At 44.5% G+C, this 22,914-nt stretch overlaps 1 protein-coding gene across 1 annotated transcript in view; it reads right to left on the bottom strand.

Annotated features, from left to right (window-relative positions):
- Positions 1-22,643, bottom strand: part of LOC121287619 — a 137,290-nt gene extending 114,647 nt beyond the window's left edge. The window contains exons 1-2 of the mRNA XM_041205545.1: positions 22,435-22,643; positions 13,875-13,939 (exon numbers count right to left, since the gene is read on the bottom strand). Of these exons, the coding sequence (XP_041061479.1) occupies positions 13,875-13,939; positions 22,435-22,643 (274 nt within the window). The remainder of the gene's footprint in view (positions 1-13,874; positions 13,940-22,434) is intronic.
- Between the last annotated feature and the right edge of the window lie 271 nt (positions 22,644-22,914).

A 22,914-nucleotide genomic window follows, 5' to 3' on the forward strand; every position in this document is an offset into this window, starting at 1 on the left:
AACATCTTGCTTGAAAGAGGCACCATCGACAATGTCAGCCTGAAGTGGGGCTTTGAACTCAGGACTTTCTGACTCAGATCAGAGAAGAGAGCCACAGCTGACACTTAGGTTGCGAATTTTGAACTTTATTCTGGCCTATCAACAGCAGAGACTTTCGGATGGCTGTTACTTTAAAGGTTTTGGTGACCCTCTTCCTCCTCTCCCTCCCCCCTCCAGCTCCCCCCCCACCACCAACCCCCACCACCCCCAGTGGGGGCCCAGCTCCACTGCTGAGAGAAGCCACGCTTCTACAAACAGCCTAAAGAGAGAGGGCAGGGAAGGTTTGCTTTTTCAGCTGTTGTCATTGCTCAGTTGAGTGGAATCATCTCCACCTGTCTTTACTTTAGCAGTCAGACAGATAGCATGCTGCAGAGGCCTGCCTGGATTTATCATCCGTGGGAACATTTAAAGCTCTGTTTCCAGTCACAAGGCTGCTTTGATACCTCCTCCCTGTAGAAATTATTAGCATTTCTCCCTTTGACTTATAATAAAAAGATACGGGTGGGTTGAGGTGGGGGCAGGGGAAGGGGTGGTGTGTTGGGGAGTGGGTGGTAGGGAAGTGGGGGCTACTTAAATAGTCTCGTTGACCTTGCAAATTAACACCAGTGACAAATGCCACAAACCTGGAAACTATGATTCATATTGCCCTGAATTCCTCTAAAACTCCACATGTTTCAAATTAAGTTCCTTCATTTTGAAAGGTGGGGACTAGGGCGCTTGTGGGTGGGGGGAGGGGGGTGCATCAGGAAATCTTTGCTTCAGTGAAGTAAAATGTCTTCTGTGACTTGTGCTGCCCATTACTGTGTTCTCTGTGTTTTCCTTTCCTCTGCAAAGCTGAATCTTACCCTCCCTGCAGTACCCTTCTTTCCCTGTAGGAGGCCATAGGATTCTCTGTTACTTTGAACACCAATCCCGGTGGAAGCAATTGAACTTCCACATACACTGAGAGATAAGAGAGTCGTAGCGAAGATATGTAGGAAACACGGCGGCCCATTTGAGCACAGCAAGCTCCCAAAGCAGCAATGTGATAATGACCAGATAACTGATTATGTAATTTTTTGGTTATTGGATAAATATTGACCAGGGCACTTGGGCTGAACTCCACTGCTCTTTTTCAAAGAGTGCCATGAAATTATTCACGTCCGCCTGAAAGGGCAGAATTCAGTTTAGTGTCTCATCCAAAAGACAGCACCTCTGATACCACAGCATTCCCTCGGCACTGCATTGGAGTTTTAGTCTGGATTTTGCGTTCAAGACCATGGAATGGGGCTTGTACCCAGGACTGTCTTATTCAGAGGCAAGTGTGCTACCCTGAGGCATGGCTGACATACAGAGACAATCCCTTCCCTTCCCTTCTCCTCAATTTCCACGCCCCTGCACCCCCACCAGCTTTCAGGATATCTGAGTAGTAAACAGCTCCTGTTTTAACTTCGCACATATAATTGTACTGCACAAAAAAGAAAATAATATTTCCAATGGTCAGCCTGGATTTCCATTTCCAAAGAAGGCTGAGGGGTGACCCAAATGAGGTCTTTAAAACAATGAAAGGTTTTGATAGATTGGATGCGGAGAGAAAGATTCCTCTTCTGGGGAACAGCACATCTAGAGGCCATCAATATAAGATAGTCACCAAGAAACCCAATAGGGAATTCAAGAGAAACTTCTTTACCCAAAAAGATCGGTGGAAATGTGGAACTTGCTACTACAGGGAGTGGTTGAAGTGAATAGTATAGATACATTTAGGGAGTCGCTAGATAAGTATATAAGGGAAAAAGGAATACAGGGTTATTATGGTGGATTCAGATGAGGAAAGATGGTAGGAGGTCTAAACAGGACTGGTTGGGCCAAAGGGCCTGTTTCTGTGCCGAATATTCAAAGTAATCCTCTGTCAACAGCACCCATGGCCTCAGATCATAAAATCTCTTGAAAGTACTCAGAATAAACAAAAAAAATTAGAGAAAAATCGAAAACACTGGGAAATAGAGGGCCTTTCAATGTCTGGACAGAGGAGAAGACCAGTTAATGTTTTATATACATGCCCTTCCACTGAGGTAAAACTGGGAGGAAAAGCAAGGCCTTTTCTCGTGCTCATTGGAATGGGAGGAGGGAAAGGAGGGTGAACTCAGTAGGAATGCTGACCTCTGTCACTGAGAGACAAATGTTTATCTATCATGGTCCTGGTGTGGATTGTTGAGTACTGCCTGTGTACATCAGCTAGTCAGGCTCAAGATTTTCCACCCAGTAACTGGCTGGACATATTCCTGGATGTCTCATCATATGACCTCCACCTCCAACTGCCCCACTCAGTCAAATAGCCATTTATTCCCCATCTCCAATATGGTTATAGTGAAGAAACAAAAGCGTTGAAAGAAACTGGAAAAATAAACACGGGGACAATTTTTGTTTTAACGTTGTGTTGGGGGTTTTAGCCTGGAGTGTCTGGGAGATCAACCTTTAATTCTCAGGCACAATCCTGGAGGATTGGCAGCCCTATTAATTGTGAGAGAGTAAAGGTGAGAGGGTGGGGGAGGGGCAACTGAACCCATGCTCCATAAGCTAGGTCGTGAAGAGGCCTTTGAAAGTGTGAGGTGGAGAGTCATAGCCGAGACTTCAAGAGGCTGAAGTCGATACAGCTGCACAAGATGATCAGAGTGACGACATAGGGTTTGAGACGTATCATAAAGTAGTCTAGTTCTCACCAGCTCTAGTTGTCTTGTTCTAGCCAACTCTTTAACTGTGCGGGTTTGTGGAGTTGACATTGCTGCTTCTTTTCTGTCGTGGCAGAGCCCCTTTATTTTGCTAGCGTTTTCTTTTTTAAGGCCAGACCTGATCTTCAGCCTGTGTTTTCAATTTCTACCACATCCTAGTCCTTTCCCCTGATTGTGTTTCTCAATGCCTTAGTTATCTCCTCAACCTTTGTTTTAACAGCTGCATGTAGTGACGCTACTATTCCTGGCCAGAATGGAGATGATTGGACAATTTCCCTGTCAATCATGTCTGCAGACTATTCTGCTATATATCACTGGGGTTGATTTGCCGCACGTAATTTATGCGTAACCGTCATCCACTCACTGCATTCTGCTGCTTGGGGAAATCACCATGCTTTTATCAGGAGGCATTGCTCTAGTTTCTGTTTGCTGTAGTTCACAGAGACTCTTTTTAAGTAGACTCTGTAGACTGTCTGCTTGTGAGTCTATCTGGAGTCCCCTCCTGCCTCTAAATCATTGGCTGGCACAGTGATGCCAATAGGCATTCTGCAGCTTTGTTCTACTCAGTGAGACTGAAAGGCTCCCCTTTCTCTGATCCACTAAAACAACAACAACACCTTGCATTCAGAAGGAGGAAAGACTTTACTTTTCCAAGGGAAGGTTGGTATTGTGATTATTCACTGGACTAGTAACCCAGAGGCCAAGACTAATGATCCAAGAAAATGTGTGCAAATCCCAGCAGCTGGGGAATTTAATAAATCTGCAATAAAATAAAGCTAATATGGCCAATAAATGGCCAGCCAGCGTTAAGCGCACACGGAGAAATGCTCAGCGCTGCCAAGATGGGGGAAGGAAGTGGGCAGGCGCCGACTTAACCGAGGGTGCGGGTGAGCGCTTCTAGTGAGCTCCCTGAAGGCAGACGGCTGCCCCAGGGAGCTGGAGACCTCCACAGAATAAAGGAAACAACAAAAATGCTGCAAAGTATATCCATGCAGCACAGTCAAGCACGCGAAAGCACACCACATTAAAAAAAAACAGTCCCCGGTTATCTCCACTTTATTTCCCCATGGGACTTTCCATCCCGCCCCGGATCGAGGTTTGAGCAAAGATGCGAATGCCCCCTGGGCGCATGGCCTGTCGGCTAACCGGAAATATGGACGGGCCGCGGAAAAAAATCGCTGTTAATTGCATCGTTAATGGGCTTAAATGCCTGCTTAATTGTCGGTGGGCGCGATTCCGACTGCCACGCATGCCCAGTGAACGAAATATTGCAGGAGTGCGCAGTGGCATCGGGACGCTTGCCTGACGTCATCTCGCGCTATTTCACACCCGTTCGGGGTCGCCCGTGGGACGTAAAATTCTGGCCTTTGTTTTATTGTCATGGAAAATGCATCTGATTCATTAATTCCCTTTCGGGAAATCAATCTGCCATCCTTTCCTGGCCTGGTCTCTATACGACTCCAGACCCATTGTAATGCGGCTGATTGTTTTTTTAATTGCCCCTCTGCAACGGCCTAAATGCAAGTCTTTCTGTTTAATAATAGCCCTTTCCAAATTTCTGTGCAATTCAAACTAAACCGACCAGCAGATAAACGTTTAGGCGCAAATAAGATCGAGCTCTTCAAGCTTGGAGCATTGCAATGGCTGGTTTCAGGAAACACCAGATTTAAAGCATCCCACTCCCCTCACCCCCTTTTTTTTAACTGTCTCCCCTTTCATCATTTGCCTATTTTTCCTTTCCTCTCTTTCCTTTGCCCCCTTTTCAGAAAGATTACCCCCGCGCCCCCGACCCCCCACCACCTCCCTTTTCCATCCTCCCCACGCTTGAAAGCAAGTGAGGTCCGACACCCAGTTGGTGCAGCCCCCAGATCAAATTGTCTTTCGGTTTTCCAACTGTGATGCTCCAGCTGTCCTGGGAATGGACTCTGAGATGTGAGTGAGCATTTAGCCCAAGCACAGACCCTTGATTGTAGAAAAAAAATAAAAAAATACCCGGCTGTGCTATGCCAGGCAGCTGACGTTAGCAGATGTGAGCTCTACGTATGGGAAGTTGAAGGACCACACACACACATGCACAGTCAGAAACAAAATAGGAGGTTGGGGTGGGGGGAAGTTGTGGGGGGATGGAGGAGGAAGACGGAAGGAGGGACTGCTTGGCCAAATAAAAAAAAAAAAAATACCTCCCAAGGAAAATGGCCTCTCTGTTCCTGGGTTTGGCCTGGGTGATTGCTGACACCTGTACATCACTCATTCAGCTCAGGGCAGTTTGTTTTCTGCCACAGCTCTGCCAGTTTTTCTTTTCTTTAAACCAGAAATGTTTGCTCACAACATACCGCGCATAAATGAAGCTCAGCTTAAAGATACTTTTGCGGGAGACAAACATATTTCTCTGCATAAATACTGCCTCAGCACGAGAGGTTTGGTTGTCTAGGCAATGATGCGATTGTCAAGAATGCTTGGCCTCCCCTGCTCTGAAGGCTTAATTGATGCAAGCTCACATTGCAGACGTGTTCAAAGAGGTTTGGTGATATTCTGTACCCAACAAGCTGAGGGATAGTCAGAACATTTCACCAGTTCAGGTGCTTAGTGCCTATGTTGTGCACTTGCAATTCAGGCCACAATACAGTCAGCTGCCGATTGGAGGCCCTTCTACTCCATCTCAACAACATATCTTAGCACTAACCTCTCCTGCGCCAGTCTAAGTGATCCATTTCTCAAAACAACTACTCCCCCAGGCCTAAAATTGCCAAGTAGCTCTAAATTTGGGCAATTATGCTGTAGCCCAATGCCCATGTGGATGCAGATGATATTTAAAGAAGGGTATACTTGCATTGGAGGCAGTACATCGAAGGTTCACTAAATTAGTCCCTGGGATGAGGCGATTGTCCAATGATGAGATGCTGAGTAAACTGAACTTATATCCTCTGGAATTTAGAAGAATGGGAGGAGATCTTGTTGAAACATACAAGGTTCTGAATGGGCTTGATAGGGTAGATGTTGAGAGGTTGTTTCCGCTGGCTGGGAAATCTAAAACATGGGAGGCATAGTGGTGTAGTTGTACTGTTGCTGGACTAGTAATCCAGAGACCCAAGCTAATGCTCTGGGGACCTGGATTCGAATCCTGCCATGGCAGATGGTGGAATTTGAATTCAATAAAAATCTGGAATCTAAAGTCCAATGCTGACCATGAAACCATTGTCGATTGTCATAAAAAAATCTGGTTCACTAATGCCCTTAAGGGAAGGGAATCTGCCGTCCTTACCTGGTCTGGCCTACATGTGACTCCAGACCCTCAGCAAAGTGGTTGACTCTTAATTGCCCTCTGAAATGGCCCAGCAAGGCACGCAGTTGTATCAAACCACTCAAAGGAATGAAACTGGATGGACCACCTGTTGGCCCTGCAAAGTCCTCCTTACTAACATCTGGGGGCCTTGTGCCAAAACTGGGAGAGCTGTCTCACAGGCTAGTCAAGCAACAACCTTGATGTAGTCATGATCACAGAGTCATACCTTACAGATAATATCCCAGACACCACCATCACCATCCTTGGGTATGTCTTGTCCCATTGGCAGAGGTGGTGATGTAGATATTAACATCGACTCTGGAGCCCATGAAGTCTTATGGCATCTGGCCAAACATGGGCAAGGAAACTTCTTGCTGATTACCACGTACTGCCCTCCCTCAGCTGATGAATCAGTACTCCTCCATGTTGAACACCACTTGGAGGAAGCACTGAGGGTGGCAAGGGGGACTTCAATGTCTACCACCAAGCATGGCTCGGTAACACCACTACTGATTTGGTCGAGTCCTAAAGACTGGGTCTGCGGCCGGTGGTGAGGGAACCAAAAAGAGGGAAGAACATACTTGACCTTATATTCACCAACCTGCCTGCCGCAGATGCATCTGTCCATGACAGTATTGGTAGGAGTGACCTCCACACAGTCGTTGTGGAGATGAAGTCCCATCTTCACATTGAGGATATCCCTCCATCATTTTGTGTAGCACTACCACGATTTCAAACAGATCTAGCAGCTCAAGACTGGGCAGCCATGCTGTGGGCCATCAGCAGCAGCAGAAATGTACTCGAACACAATCTGTAACCTCATGGCCCAGCATACCCCCCACTCCACCATTACCATCAAGCCAGGGGATCAACCCTGGTTCAATGAGGAGTGCAGGAGGGCAAGCCAGGAGCAGCACCAGGCATACCTAACATTGAGGTGTCAACCTGGTGAAGATACAGCTCAGGGCTAGTTGCATGCTAAACAGCAAAAGCAGTTAGTGATATACAGAGCTAAGCAATTCCACAGCCAATGGATCAGATCTAAGTGCTGCAGTCCTGCCACATCCAGTCATGAATGGTGGTCGACAATTAAACAACTCACTGGAGGAGGAGCCTGTACAAATATCCCCATCCTCAATGATGGGAGAGCCGAGCACATCAGTGCAAAAGATAACGCTGAAGCACTTAGCTACAATTTTCAGCCAAGAAGTGCCGAGTGGATGATCCATCTTGGCCTCCTCCGGAGGTCCCCAGCATCACCGGTGCCTGTCTACAGCCAATTCGATTCACTCCACGTGATATCAAGAAACAGCTGAAGGCACTGGATACTGCAAAGGCTATGGGTCTGACAATATTCCAGCAATAGTACTGAAGACTTGTGCTCCAGAACTTGCTGCATCCCTAGCCAAGCTGTTCCAATGCAGCTACAACACAGGCATTGACCCAGCAATGTGAAAAATTGCCCAGGTATGTTCTGTAAAACAAAACAGGGCAAATCCAACCCAGCCAATTACGTCCCAGTCTACTCTCGATCATCAGTAAAGTGATGGAAGGGGTCATCAACGGTGTTATCAAGTGGCACTTGCTTTGCAATAACCTGCTCATTGATGTTCAGTTTGGGTTCTGCCAGGACTACTCAGCTCCTGACCTCATTACAGCCTTGGTTCAAACATGGACCAAAGAGCTGAACTCCAGAAGTGAGCTGAGAATGACTGCCCTCAACATCAAGGCAGCATTTGACCGAGTGTGGCACCAAGGAGCCCCAGCACATCTGGAGTCAATGGGAATCAGGAGGAAAACTCTCTGCTGGTTGGATCATACCTAGCACAAAGGAAGACAGTTGTGGCTGTTGGAGGTGAGTCATCTCAGCTCCAGGGCATCATCAGGAGTTCCTCAGGGTAGTGCCCTTGTCTCAACCCTCTTCAGCTGCTTCATCAATGACCTTCTGTCCATCATAAGGTCAGAAGTGGAGATGTTCACTGATGATTGCACAATGTTCAGCACCATTCGCGACTCCTCAGATACTGAAACAGTCCACGTCAAATGCAACAAGACCAGGACAATATCCAAGCTTGGGCTGACAAGTGGCAAGTAACATCCACATCACACAACTGCCAGGAAATGGCCATCCCCAACAAAAGGGAATCTAACCAATTCCTCTTGATATTCAATGGCATTACCATCACTGAATCTCCCACTAAAAACATTCTAGGGGTTACCATTGATCAGGGACTGAACCGGACTAGCCATATAAATGCTGTGGCTACAAAAGCAGATCTGAATCTAGAAATCCTGTGGCGAGTAACTCACCTCCTGAATCCCCAAAACCTGCCCACCATCTACAAGGCACAAGTCAGGGGTGTGATGGAATACTCTCCACTTGCCTAGATGAGTGCAGCTCCAACAACACTCAAGTTGCTTGATACCATCCAGGACAAAGCAACCCGCTTGATTGGCACCCCATCCACAAATATTCATTCCCTCCAAGAACAGTAGCAGCAGTGTGTACCATCTACAAGATGCATTGCAGGAACTCACCAAGGCTCCTTAGACAGCACCTTCCAAACCCACGACCACTACCAACTAGAAGGACAAGGGCAGCAGATACATGGGAACACCGCCACCTACAACTTCCCCTCCAAGCCACCCACCATCCTGACTTGGAATATATCACTGTTCCTTCACTGTTGCTAGGTAAAATCCTTGATCTCCCTCCCTAACAGCAATGTGGGTATACCTAAACCACCTGGACTGCAGCGGTTCAAGAAGGCAGCTCACCACTAATTTCTCAAGGACAATTAGGGATGGGCAATAAATGCTGGCCTAGTCAGTGCAGCCCACATCCCTCGAACAAATAAAACAAAAACACTTTCAGGATAAGGAGCTGATCATTTAGGGTTGAGATGAGGAGAAATTACTTCACTCAACGTGTTATGAACGTTTGGAATTCTCTCAAAGTTGTGGATGCTCCATCGCTGAATACATTTAAGGTTGGGGAAGACAGATTTTTTTGTCTATTCAGAGAATCAATGGATATGGGGAACAGGTGGGAAGTGGAATTGAAGCCCAAGATCAGCCATGATCGTATGAAACAGCGGAGCAGGCTCAATGGGCCATATGGTCTACTCCTGCTCCTATTTCTTGTATTCTTCTGTTTTTGTGAGTCTGTGAATTGTAGTTCATGTGGGATCTGAACAGCTAACAGTAGGAGGCTTTCATCCCATCAGCTTGGACAGGCAGCAAGCCTTCTTTAGGCCCTGAGGTGAAAGGGCAGTGTGCTGGTCCACTGAAGTACCCAGATAAATATTTTGAGAGAAACAGGCCAGCTCTTGGGTCACTCAACATTTATTGACTGTCTCTCTGTTTGAGCTGCAGGATACTTACCCTCTTACTGGTTTTTCCGATGCCTACACAGGCAACCTGGCCTTGATCCTGACATATTTGAGATATATGACGGGCCCCTGTAGTAAACCAAAGTGAAGAACAGCCACAATATCACATTAGTGCAACTTACTGATCAGAGCCTGCACTGGCCCATCTATGATGGACATCTGCTACTTTGTAAAACTCATTTGATGGATCAGTGATAGTGGGGCAGCTGTACAAACATGGCAAAAACAGGGAAGCAGACTAACCAGACAAAGAGGTTACGAGCACTTCTCCAGTGAGAATGACATGGCTTCCCTCGTGGCGTCCATGGGCTAGCAAGAGGTCAGGATGTGAACACGTGCCTTTTAAGGGCCATATACTGTCAGCCAGTGTGTTTCCAGATGAGTTCTTCACACCTGCAGAAAGTGGTCCCACTGAGAATAAATGGACCACAGACCAGTTCTTGTTTCAATATACAAAAAGCTTTATTGTTCCTGTGAAAAATGCAACCCTAAATACCCATGAAATGAGGCATAAGACATATGGTACACCAGATTTGTCTAAACATAAAATAATAGTTCTATACAGCCTTGTCATAATGTTGAAGCATCTTCACTCATAACAAGGTACTTTCTGGACTGGACTGACCATTTTAAGTAGATATTTCTGCAGCAGTTCCATTAGGTTATTCCAAGCAGCAATGCGATGAATGACCATTTGAGATGTGTTTTTCTTTTGGTGATATTGGCTGAAGAAGTTACTAAGCTTTCTTCCAGATGATAGATGCTATCCCTCAGTCCCAGAGATTTACTGATAGAAGCAACAAAGGCAATTAAAGAAATTTATGGGGTAGAGAGAGAGAAATTATTTTCTATGGCTTGGGGACAATGGGACATAGCCCTAAAATGAAAGCCAGGCCATTCAAGGGTGATGCCAGGAAGCATTTCTTCACACAAGGGGTAGTAGAAATCTGGAACTTCAAGTGAATATTTCAAAACTGTGGCTGGTAAGTTTTTTTTGCTGGGTAAGGGTATTACGGATTATGGAGCTAAGGTGACTAACTGGAGTTAAGATGCAAATCAGCCATGATCTAATTGAATGGAGGAAGAGCCCAATGGGCTCAATAGCCTTTTGCTGTTCCTATATTCCTCTAAAAAGCAGCAAATAATAACAGTCCAGTTTACTTACACATACAAATACGCACACACGCACACATACACACGCACACATGGGCACATGCACACACACACACAATGAGAAAATCTATAAAGGGCCTATGCAAAAATGGCTTAAATTTCAGTCAAATGAAGGCTGGGCAACTCTTCACAACCTTACCATCTCTGCTGATGTTACTTCTCCAGAAGCGTGTTGGAAACTCTGAGGCTGTAAGGAATTGCACCACCAAAACCTTCAAATTTGATTAACTTAAGTTTTGTTTTCATTGCAGTCACACTCAGCCTCTTTGCAAATCATTTATCAAATGCTTATTCTGCAAGTAAGTCTCTTGTACTGATTGACTTCCATGTTGATTCCACTTTTAACCTCTGAAATAAAGACCAACACTTACACTAACTCCTCGATGTTGAATTGCTTAGACAATCTCAACAGTGCTTCACAGAAAAAGTTTACAAATCTCACAAATGCAGTGACTGAAAGCTAGGACAATATAAATATTTCGTATGCCTGAATCAAATATACGAATCTTCGGCAAGAGGTAAACTAGTTGTTTCCATCAGAGGAACAGTACAGTTAATTAAATCAAGGAAACAATCCAAATTGATCTTTTAGACACTCTCCGATCTTTTAAGTAAGCAAAACAAGCATTCCCAACTTTGCTACATGTTTTCACAGGGTTTGACAGATGTGCAGATGCCTCAGGGACAATTCCATTATGTGCTTTCTGTAAACTGAGTGAATGGCAACATAGCTGAGGAGCTCATGTTAAAAGGAAGAGAAGTTAAATTAATAATTGAGAAGTCAGCCAAACTATTTTAGGTCTCAGCTGCAATACAAATTGGGTACACTGACAATATAAGGAATAGTCGACCACATCCATACTCCAGCCTTTTCTCTTCCTTCCCCATACACCAACACCTCGAATTTAAAAATTTCTTCCTTTTGTTCAAATCCCTCTATAGCCTCACCCCTCCCCATCTCTGTAACCTTCTCCAGCCCTAAGACCATCCAAAAGTTCTGCATTCCTCTAGTTCTGGCCTCTTGTGCATCCCTGAATTCTTTTGCCGCACCATTAACAGCTGTGCTAATAGCTTTCTATGCTGTGAGCTCTGGAATTCCTCTCCCTAAACCTCTCCACCTCCCTACCCCTCTCTCTCATCCTTCATGATGGCCCTTAAAAATGAATTCTTTGACCAAGCTTTTGATTGCTGTCCTAATATCTCTTGACGTGGCTCGGTGTCAATCTTTGTCTGATTACAGTTCTCTGAAGTGCTTTGGGGCATTTCGCTATGTTAAAGGCACTATGTAAATGCAGTTGTTGTGGTTTTCTCTCCTGAAGCTGGTTACTAACACTAGAATGTCAGAATACAGTTGAATGAGAGTAGGCGAGAATGGCCATTTTTCACATGCGAGTCCAAAAAGCAAGAGTTTAACCAGAGCGGGATAAATAATTGAGTTGACACATGCTCATATTCCAGATTAAACTCTAGCTGTTTTTCTTCTCTTATTGCAGGAGACCTAAAACCACCCATGATTAGCCAACTCAGGCCAAATGGGGGGCTGAATTTGTAGTGATTATGGGTTAAAATCTTTCCTACTGCCTTTAGGGGGTCACGTGATTTCACAGGCGAATCAGCCCTAAGCACGGGTAATCTTGGGGGCAGAGCTTTCTAGTCTTGGACCCGGTTCAAGCATGTAGCTTCTAAACGAGCTCTGTAATAAAGTTTTCTGTTTCAAGTAAGAAACCTGTCCAGTACATCAAGTTTATTACAGAATTCACATCTTTGCCATTGGGTATGTCTCAATACTGCTCAACATAGAACCATACTGCACAGGAGAAGACCATTTAGCCCTTCGTATCAATGCTGGCTCTTTGTAGGACCCATGGAATTAGTTTCAACCCTTTCCCACGGTTATGCAAATTATTCCCTTTCTAGAGTTTATCCTTTTCCCTTTTGAAAGTTATTACACAATCAGCTTCCACTGCCCTTCCAGGCAGTGCATTCCAGATCATAACTTGCTTTGATTAATTGGCCAGGCTGTTGAACAACACAGTCAGGTTTGACAGACTGCACATTCCTCTCTTGAAAACACAGTTGCTTATGCATCCCAGTGGATGCAAGATGCAGGTTTAGGTTGTACGTTCAGGAGAGAACATGGTTCAAAAAAATCAAAACCTACTTCAAAGGGCTCCTTTTGTCTCAGAACACAGGCATATTTTACATATCTATTTTCTCACTTGAAAGAGACACTCTGGTGGAAGTTTGCAGCACCTGTGAATATTTAAAAATGCAAAATCAAGCTCCAAAGACTATTGACCATTATTAGCCAAACCTAACAGGAAGCAAGGCTTCAGGCATCTACTCTTTGAGGGCCACAGCTGTGGGATGCTTTAATACCAAAAACACTGAACTACAAGTGGCTCTCTATACGAACCTTCGACCTTACCCTTCTTACATCCTGTCACTGCAGCTTGGGTCAGAGCCTTGAACAAAGACTTCGGCTGCTCCAGAATGTTAACGTTTGCAGCTCATTTCTTGCAAAATAATCCTCAGAATGATTCTGAGTTCTTGAATTTATTTTTGACAGTTCCTAGCTATCACAACAAAATCTTCCTTGTTGGAACCTTTCAACATAGCGCACTGGTAAAGAACATCGCTGAAAAGAGAAACACATTGCCGAAGCTTTCTGTCTTGCACTCATCAGGACAAATGCAAGAATGCCAAATTTCAAACAGTCACAACTATTTATATGACAAGAAAAGAGGGGGCTGGCATTTGGCTGGCAACGAGTTCATTTTGCTATAACATTACTTGGTAAATTTGCCTAATAGGACTGATGACTCATGTATCAGGTATGATTCAGTTAGTAGCACTTTTGTCTCAGAAGGCTGTGGGTTCAAATGCCACTCCAGGACTTGAGCACAAAAAACGAGGCTGACACTCCAATGCAGGACCAAGGGAGTGCAGCACTGTTAGAGATGCCATCTTTTGGATGATACATGTAATCAAGGCCCCTTCTGCCCTCTCAGGTGGACGTGGTGTCCATGGCATTATTTCAAAGAAGAGCAGAGTAGTTATCTCCAGTATCCTGGCCAATATTTATCCCTCAATCTTCATCATTAAACAGATTATCTTGTTGATTTCACATTGCTGTTTATGAGAGTTTCCCGTGTGAAAATTGGCTGCTGTATTTCCTATGTTACAACAGTGACTACACTTCAAAAGTACTCAAATGGCTGTAAATCACTTTGGGATGTCTTGTGATTGTGAAAGGTGCTATATAAATGCAAGTCTTACTTTCTTCTGAACTCATGAGTTCACTTTCCCTAGTCAGCCTGGGTAGGATGCAGATGGACATATACCTGTTCATGAATTACATAGCATTTACAAGTTTATGACATGTTTACCTGGTATTCTGGGTGTTATATGTGACATCTCTGGAGGATGGGGTGGTGGGAATGAAGATATTTACTTTTGATCTGTGATCTCTGCAGGGGTCCAAAATCTGTGATCTGACTCTGTACAATGAAAAATAAAACTAAACCCAATATTCAAAGATCTTCAAAAGACTCATTAATTGAAGGAACATTGTCAGGTACAAATGAGAGATGGGAAAAGGCAAATTGAATTGCTCTGATTAAATATTTGTAAATGTATTATTGGGATGTGTTATGAATGTGGGACTTTACAAGGTGTATATGTTTTAAAATGCTTCTAAAGGAATGTCCTGAGTAGGGGATGGTGATCATGCTAAATTCTGCCCAGAGACATGCCCATGTGATCTGCAACCAAAACCTATTGAAAATAAAGTGACAGTTTTCAAATGTTTACACAAAAGAGGGATAGAAGTATTTTCTGGACACAGAGACATACAGACACTGAGACATGGAGAAAGAGAGATTGAAATAGCTGTTGTAATGAGGAGAAGGGGAAGAGACTGTTAGTCACAACGCAGGATGCTGTTGAGAACTGGTCCTCTGTTTGAAGAGGCATGATTTGCGGAGATTTAAAGAACAAGGAGTCACTGGAATGGGCCTTGCTGCTAGAAATTTCGTTTTGGGGATAGTCAGATGACTGAGTAGAGCGATTTCCATCAATCACTGGAAGACTCAGCCTGGTGTGGTAGGGAGAAGAGGGCCTACTGAAAAGCTGGAAGGAACTTGGAACTTAACCCTGAAGGCTGCATATCTGCTGGAATGTGATGTAATGTAAAAACATTATAAATATATTTCAGTTGTGTTAGTTAGTTCATGGGGAAGTATCTTTTCTTTAGTTTGATTTATTAGTTGCCTGTTAGTAATATTAGTAGTGATATAAGCATTATTTGATGTATTAGTTGCCTATTAGTAATGTATCATTGATGTTGATTTTAGATTTTTTCTTGCAGCAAAAGTCCTAAAATCTTGTCCTTTGGTCATTTGGTCACTTGGGAATTCATTTCTTTTTAAAAGTTAGCGTTCTCTTCAGGGATTGTAACAGATGTGAACAACACTGGCAAGGCCACCTCTATTGTTCTTCTCTACTTACATATAAACATATGTACATGATGGATAGGGAAAGGCCAGCAGACCCAACAGGCCAACCTCACCTGCATGAAACATCATGGCTAGACACTTCCTAAGCCTCAGAAATCATGTAATCTCCTGGAAGAGGCAAAACAAAATCAGAAAATAAATCCAGGGTTAAAAAGGGAAAACAATGACTGGAGAACTCCAACTCTCTCACATGGTGGAATTCCTGACAAGTTGAACCTTCTACCAGTTATTGTTTCCTTATAGCCAAGTGTCTAAGGAGGCAATCTCAGAAGGCATTCGATAGCAACAACTTATATTTACATTACCCTTTTAATGTAGCAAAACATCCCAAGGCACTTAAAAAGAAGATTATCAATACAAATTTTGGCTCAAGCCACTAGAGATATACAGACAGATGATCAAAAGCTTTGGCCAAAGAGGTACTGGTAGGTTTTAAGGAGCATCTTAAAGGAGGAGAGGGACGTGGAGAGATGGAAAGCTTTTGGGAGGGAATTCTAGAGCTTTAGGGGTCAAGTAGCTCAAAGCATGACCCCCAACGGTAGAGCAATTAATATTGGGCGTGCTCAAGGTGCCAAAATGGAGGAGTGCAGAGATATCGGATGGTTCTAGAGCTAGAGGAGATTACAGAGATTGAGGTGGAGCAATGCCATGGAACGGTTTGTAAACGAGGTTGAGGATTTTAGAATTAAGGCAATGTTCAACCAATAGTCAGTGCGGATCAGCCAGGTGCAAGAACTGATTCTAATGCAATTATGTCCTTTCTTAAGTGAGGAGACCAAAACTGCACAGTACTCAAAATGTGGTCTCACCAATTCCCTGCTCAACTGCAGTAAAATTTCCCTACTTTTATATAGCATTCCCCCAGAATGCCCTTGACATCAAGGCAGCATTTGACTGAGTGCGGCACAAAAAAGCCTTAGCAAAACTGAAGTCAATGGGAATCAGGGGGAAAACTCTCTGCTGGTTGGAGTCATACCTAGCGCAAAGGAAGATGGTTGTGGTTGTTGGAGGTCAGTCATCACAGCTCCAGGACATCACTGCAGGAATTCCTCAAGGTAGTCTCCTAGGCCCAACCAGTTTCAGCTGTTTCATCAATGACCATCCTCCCATTATAAGATCAGAAATGGGGATGTTCGCTGATGATTGCACCATGTTCAGCACCATTCGTGACTCCTCAGATACTGAAGCAGTCTATGTCCAAATGCAGCAAGGCTTAGACAATATCCAGGCTTGGACTGACAAATGGCAAGTAACATTCGCACCACACAAGTGTCAAACATTAACCATCTCCAACAAGAGAGAATCCAACCATTGCGCCTTGAAGTTCAATGGCATTACCATTACTGAATCCCCCACTATCAACATCCTTGACCAGAAACTGAACTGGACTAGCCATATAAATACTGTGGCTACAAAAGCAGGTCAGAGGCTAGGAATCCTGTGATGAGTACTCACTTCCTGATTCCCCAAAGCCTGTCCACCATCTACAAGGCACAAGTCAGGAGTGTGATGGAATACTCTCCACTTGCCTGGATGAGTGCAGCTCCTACAACACTCAAGAAGCTTGATATCGTCCAGTCCAAAGCAGTCCGCTTGATTAGCACCACATCCACAAACAATCACTACTTCCATCACTGATGCACAGTAGCAGCATTGTAAGCCATCTACAAGAAGCGCTGCAAGAATTCACCAAGGCTCCTTAACAGCACCTTCCAAACCCATGACCACTACCATCTAGAAGGACAAGGGCAGCAGATAGATGGGAACACCATCACCTGGAAGTTCCCCTCCAAGTCACTCACCATCCAGACTTGGAAATATATCGCTGTTCCTTCAGTGTTACTGGCTCAAAATCCTGGAACTCCCTTCCTAACAGCACAGTGGCTGTACCTACGCCACATGGACAGCAACAGTTCAAGAAGGTAGCTCACCACCATTTTCTCAAGGGCAGTTAGGGATGGGCAACATATGCTGGCCTAGCCAGTGATACCCACATCCCATGAATGAATAAAAAAAAACAACAACATTCCATTTGCCTTCCCAATCACTTGTTGTACCTACAGACTAGAATAGTCAAGTGTAGAGATAAGAAAGGCATTGATTAAGGTTTCAGTACCAGATGGGCTGAGACTGTGGAAGAGACAAGCGATGTTACGGAGATGAGTCAGTGAAGGAGAGGAAATGAGATTGGAATCTCATCCTGGGGTAAAATGCTAAGGGTTCAAACAATCTGGCTCAGCTTCAGACATTTGCCATGGAGAGAGATAGAAAGAGGGTTAGGAAATGGAGTTTGTGCAAAAAGCAAAGACAATGGCTGCAGTCTTCCCGATATTTAGTTGGAGGAACACTCTGTTTACTTTGGAGGCCAGTAATGATGAAACATGTGGTGTGGGACTGGTTGCACATGTAGGTCATGTCACGCTGGATAGGGGTGTAAAGTTCCCTTCCCCTCAGAACATTAGCGACCCATTTATGTTTTGGTGACAATCTCAAAATCTTCATGGGCAATTTTTCAGGTTAACAGCCTACAGGTGATCAGATTCTTTGAATTCTACTCCTCACCTAGATGCCATTTGAATTCCCAATGATAGTTTGAGAGTTCAGTACCATAGTCACCCCACCACCGAATCCAGATTTACACCTCTCTAGAAATGACACCACTCACACTGTGATCAAACTTTTCACTGCATCTTCCATCAGGCTGTGGGTGGAGTTTAAAGGCTCAGAGCCTGTCGTGACCTGGTTGATGTTGAGTATTAATAGAGTCTGACGTTATTGAAAACATTGTCGTGCGTATCGTAACGTCCAAAATGGCTCTGCTCAAATGGAAACTCTAAGGGACATGCGTTGAAAATGCTAATGGCCAGTAAAGTTATTTACAGCTATGCTTGTTGAAAGCGGTTACTGACTTGCCAACCTCACTTGCAATCATTGGTTCTTGACAAACAAGTTGGTGATGGTCACCAGGCAGCAGCTTTCTCATCTCAAGGATGCCAAGAAGAGGGAACATCTAAAATAGTTTATTTCGCTCCAAGAGTTGGCATGACTGTTGTTTATCCTCCCAGCCAAGGAGGCAGGAGCCCATGAGAGGTAGAAGTTGTGCCAGTGCCAGGCCACAGACACGGTTGGTATGGAACAACTGTGGTTGGAGCTGGACTACTCCCAGTAAGCAACAAGAGTTATGTCACAGTTATGGCTGAATTACCACCAGGCCATGATGAGAGTCGGAATGCTCAGCATGAGCCATGACGAAGCCAGGCATTATTGTGGCCTGAATGACATTTCTACAACTAGACCAGGGGTGGATGTGGGTGGGGGAGGTGGGGGTGGGCGGGGGGGCGGGGGCAGCGGCAGGGAGAAAACACTACTAAGGCTTGTCTGATTATAGATGCAGTATGACTATTATTGAGCCATGTCAAAGCCTAGCTCATCCATTGTCTGCTCTTTCATGATCGGTGGGTCAAATCCTGGAATTCCCTACCCATCAGCACTACTGGAGTCCCTTCACCACATGGGTCACAATGGTTCAAGAAGAAGGCCCACCAGCACCTTCACGAGGGATGAGCAATCAATGCTGCCCTTAATAACGACACCCAGATCCCCTGAGTGAGTTAAAGAAAAGGCCTACGTGGTGTAGACGTGGTATCACCAGTACTGAGCCATTTGAGGCCTTTATGACAAAGCTCCAGAAGCACATGGTGTGAGATCTTCCCATTTAATTTGCCAAACTTGAGACAAACAGGAAGATGGTGGAGTAATGGTTGAGATCAAGTTCGAGTTCAGACATCTATTTTATCCATGACAAAAGGTTAATTCAAACCCTTAATTACCTCAATAATTAAAATCCCCACAGATAATCTTTGGCAACTGATATACCTCAAGAACTTTATAGACATTCCAATGGAAACTGATAGCAATCTTAGAATTCCAAAGACTGATGTGAGACATATAAGCCAGTTGTATGTTAGAACAGACACCATACTGTAGTATGTAACACTGTCCTGTCTCAATAATCACTGGGCAGTCGGGAGAACTGAAGGATTCATGTCATCCACTCTACTGTACTTGCATCTAAATGAATTCCACAGTAATAAAGGTAGTGAATTTGTTCTTCCAGTGCGATACTGAGGAAGTGTTGAACTCTCAGAGGATTTATCTTTGAGATGAGATGTGAAACCAAGGTCCTATCAAATGAATGTAAAGGAACACATCCAACCATTGGAAGGAGAACAGAAGAGTGACCCTGCCAACATTCAGCCCTCAACCAACACTAGAAAAACAGATTATCTTATCACTTATCCCATTATGGTTCATGGGAGCTAACTGTGCTTAAATTGACTGCCACGTTTCAACATAGCAATGATAGCATTTCAAAATTAAATCATTGGCCGTGAAGCACTTTGCAATGCCCTGTGGCCATTTGCATCGCTCCACAGTTGATGGCTGACCCTTCAGCTGCCCAGGCCCTAAAGTGTGGAATTCCATCCCCAAACCCCTGCACCTCTCCACCTCTCTCATCCTTCATCCATAAGACAGAATTGAACCCAATAATCCAAATGAAGACTAAACAGCACTTTATAAAGGTTTAGCATAAACTCCTTGTTTCTGTACTCTAGGCCTCTATTTATAAAGTCCACCTAGGACCCCTTATGCTTTTTTTTTAAAACAGCATTCTTGACTTTTCCTACCAACTTGAAAGATTCCCGTACACAAACCAGCACATCTCTCCGTTTCTGCATCTACTTTGTGTGGTTTCATTGCTATACTAGCTGCTTCTGTTCAATATTTACGAGAAAGTTGTGTCTAACACCCTGCGTCAAACCAATAGCTGGTACTTTTGACAAGCACGCCCTGAATAGGGAGTTAGTAATAACTCAATCCATCAAGTCTCTGTGAAAGGCCCTGGGCAATGGCAGAATGAACACTTGCATTGTTGTGTCAGGGGAGGATGGTTATCCAGAATTAGCAAATTGGCCGGTGCTATCCGTAGACTTTTTATTTTGAAGAAAGCAATAATTACTTCAAATGACCTAAACTGCTCTGAATGGTACCTTTAGGCTTGTGTAATTTGCTCTCTTGATTAAGATGTGTGTTAACGCATGTTCTGCCGCTTAAGAGTTTGTGAGCTGAGTAATCCAGATTCTTTTCAAAAACCATTTTTACTCTCTTCCCCAAACTAAACTCTGGCTTGTTTTATTTTGCTCACTGCGTGCCGTTTAAACTCAGTCACATTTTTCTCCTTGCTAGTTCAAACTCAGAAAATACCGGCGATGCCCAAGAGGCTCTTTCTGGTAAACTTCATGCACAATTTCACACTTGTTTATTTATTAATCCCACTAGTGGTAACGAGAGTGAGTACTGAGTGGGTGGATGTGGTGGGGTGGGGGTGATTGCATTTGAGCTTTCTGTTTTGTATGCGGGCTACACATTCACATTATCTTCACATATCTTCCATTTGGTGAGGAAGTGAATCTTCTTTGCGTGTTGAGCTTAGAGCTCAGGTTGGCAAAATTTTAAATAAAAATTTCAACACCTGTTGCATCACATTTGTCCTTACATAGAATGTACAGTGCAGAAACAGGCCATTTATCCAGACAAATTTACACTGGTGTTTATGCTCCATGATCTTCCTAAGTTAACTTTCTACCCCTTTCTCCCTCACGTACTTATCTAGCTACCCCTGTATTTGCTTTAGCAACTCCTTGTAGTCGTGAGTTAAACATTCTAAGCACACTCTGCGAAAATTTTCTCAATTCCTCACTGATTTATTAGTGACTAACTCTTACTTATGATACCTAGTTTTGGATACACTGTGAATGGGAACATTTTCTCTATTTCTACCCTATCAGACCCCTTCACAATTTTATAGATCTCAATTTACTTCTCAGTCTTTTTTTTCTCGAGAAAAGAGCCCCGGCATGTTCAGTCTTTGCTGACAGTTATAACCTCTCAGTTGTCGTATCATCTTTGTAAATCTTTTTTCCATCTTTTCCCACTGTCTGTACAAGCTCTATTTAATATGCAAAGCAGAACTGTTCACCGGGAGTGGTGGCTACTGCTGGGTCAGCAGCTAGCTTCAGAATCTTGTCGCTGGAGCCAAATGGAAGGTCAATTGGTGGGGGTGGTTTTGGCGGGTCAGGCCAGAAGTGAGGAGAGCAAGGAGAGGTGCGGGCTGGGGGGTAGAGGCCAAGGGTGGGGGGAAAATCCTTGGGGACAAGACCTTGTTGTGGGGGCGGTGGCTCCATTGGCGTTCCTAAAGCAGGTACCCCACTTCTCCCACCAATAGCCCCAGATGTGGGTCCTGCTGGGCTTCATATCTCACTCGGTGTCCTTGGTGATCCCAGGAGTTGGTGACCCAGTGGCCAATTGACCATACTTTGGGTATGTGGCCGTAGACCTTCTGATGAATGCGGCAGAGCCAGTGCAGACGTCGTTAACTTAGCAATGAGTGTATTCTGAGGGAATTAGCACGCTCCAGGACCTCGGAGTTGGTGACCCTGTCCTGCCAAGAGATGCCGAGGACACGTCAAAGTCAGCAAAGGTAGAAACTGTTCGGCCTTTATTTCTGCCTAGGACATGTTGTCCAGATATCACCCAGGGCACAGGCTTGGTAGGCTCACAGCTTGGTGTTCTCAGGCAGGCTGCTGCTCCACAGTTTTACTTAGCTTGGAAATAACAGCTGCAGCATTTGCGATGCTTGTGTTGATTTCAACATCAAGTGACAGATTGCTGGTGATTGTGGAGCCTAGATATGTGAAACTATCAACAACCTCCAGCGTCACATTACCAATGCTGAGAGATGGTGGGATGGCAACTTCCTGGACCATGGCATCTGTCTTCCTGATGCTAATAGTCAAACCTAACTCTTTACAGGCGTGAGGAAGTCTGTCCATTTGCTGCTGAAGCTGTTCCTCGGGATGGAATGCTGAGTGCAGCATTGCCAGTGGAGAGCAAATCTCTGATGAGGACTTGGTGCTCCTTCGTCTTGGTTGGATTTTGGGTGAGCAATGCTGAATAGCTTTCTGTAAGTTCTGGTACATTACTAGACACCCTCTGCAGATGACCTGAAGTGAAATGGCAACAGCAAAGAAAAGAATATGCCAATGGGTGTCGGTGCCAGAACATAACCATGTCTGACCCCACTATGGATCTCAAAAGTTTTCATTGTTGCCCTGTCATAGTTGACCTTGTCATGGAAAGAGGAGGTCACATGGAGCAGTTTGGGCAGCTAGCCAATTTTCTCCAGCAGCTTAAATAGACTACCTCTGCTCACATGGTTGAATGCCTTGGTGAGATCGATGAAGGCAATATATGGTAGTCACCTTTGTTCACGATATTTCTCTTGCAGATACTGGATTGAGAAGGTCATGTCAATTGTCGATTTTCCAGTTCTGAAACCACACAGGGATTCGGGATAGATGTGTTCAGCCAGGATCTGCAGTTTGGCAAGGGCAGCACAGACAAATGGTTTTCCCATGATGCTCAGCAGGGAGATGCCGCGATAGTTGTTGCAATCACTGTGGTCGCTCATCTTCTTGCACAGGGTCACAGTCTTTGCTTCACATTTATCCTGGGACACTGCCCCATCCCTCCTGCAGAGACTTAAGGTGGAATCATCCCAGTTTTGCACTAGGCATGGTAACAGGCAGGTACAATGGCATTTTACCCGCCAGCCATGATGGTGGGTTTTCACACCGTATCGTCCCAAACCTGCCACTTTACTTAAGCATTCCCAGGAAACACGCTGGCAAGTGGCCTCTGAATCACCTGTCATGTCATTTCCTCACTGTTTGCTCATTCTG

Source organism: Carcharodon carcharias, chromosome 14, assembly GCF_017639515.1.
Source record: "Carcharodon carcharias isolate sCarCar2 chromosome 14, sCarCar2.pri, whole genome shotgun sequence".
Lineage (NCBI taxonomy): Eukaryota > Metazoa > Chordata > Chondrichthyes > Lamniformes > Lamnidae > Carcharodon > Carcharodon carcharias.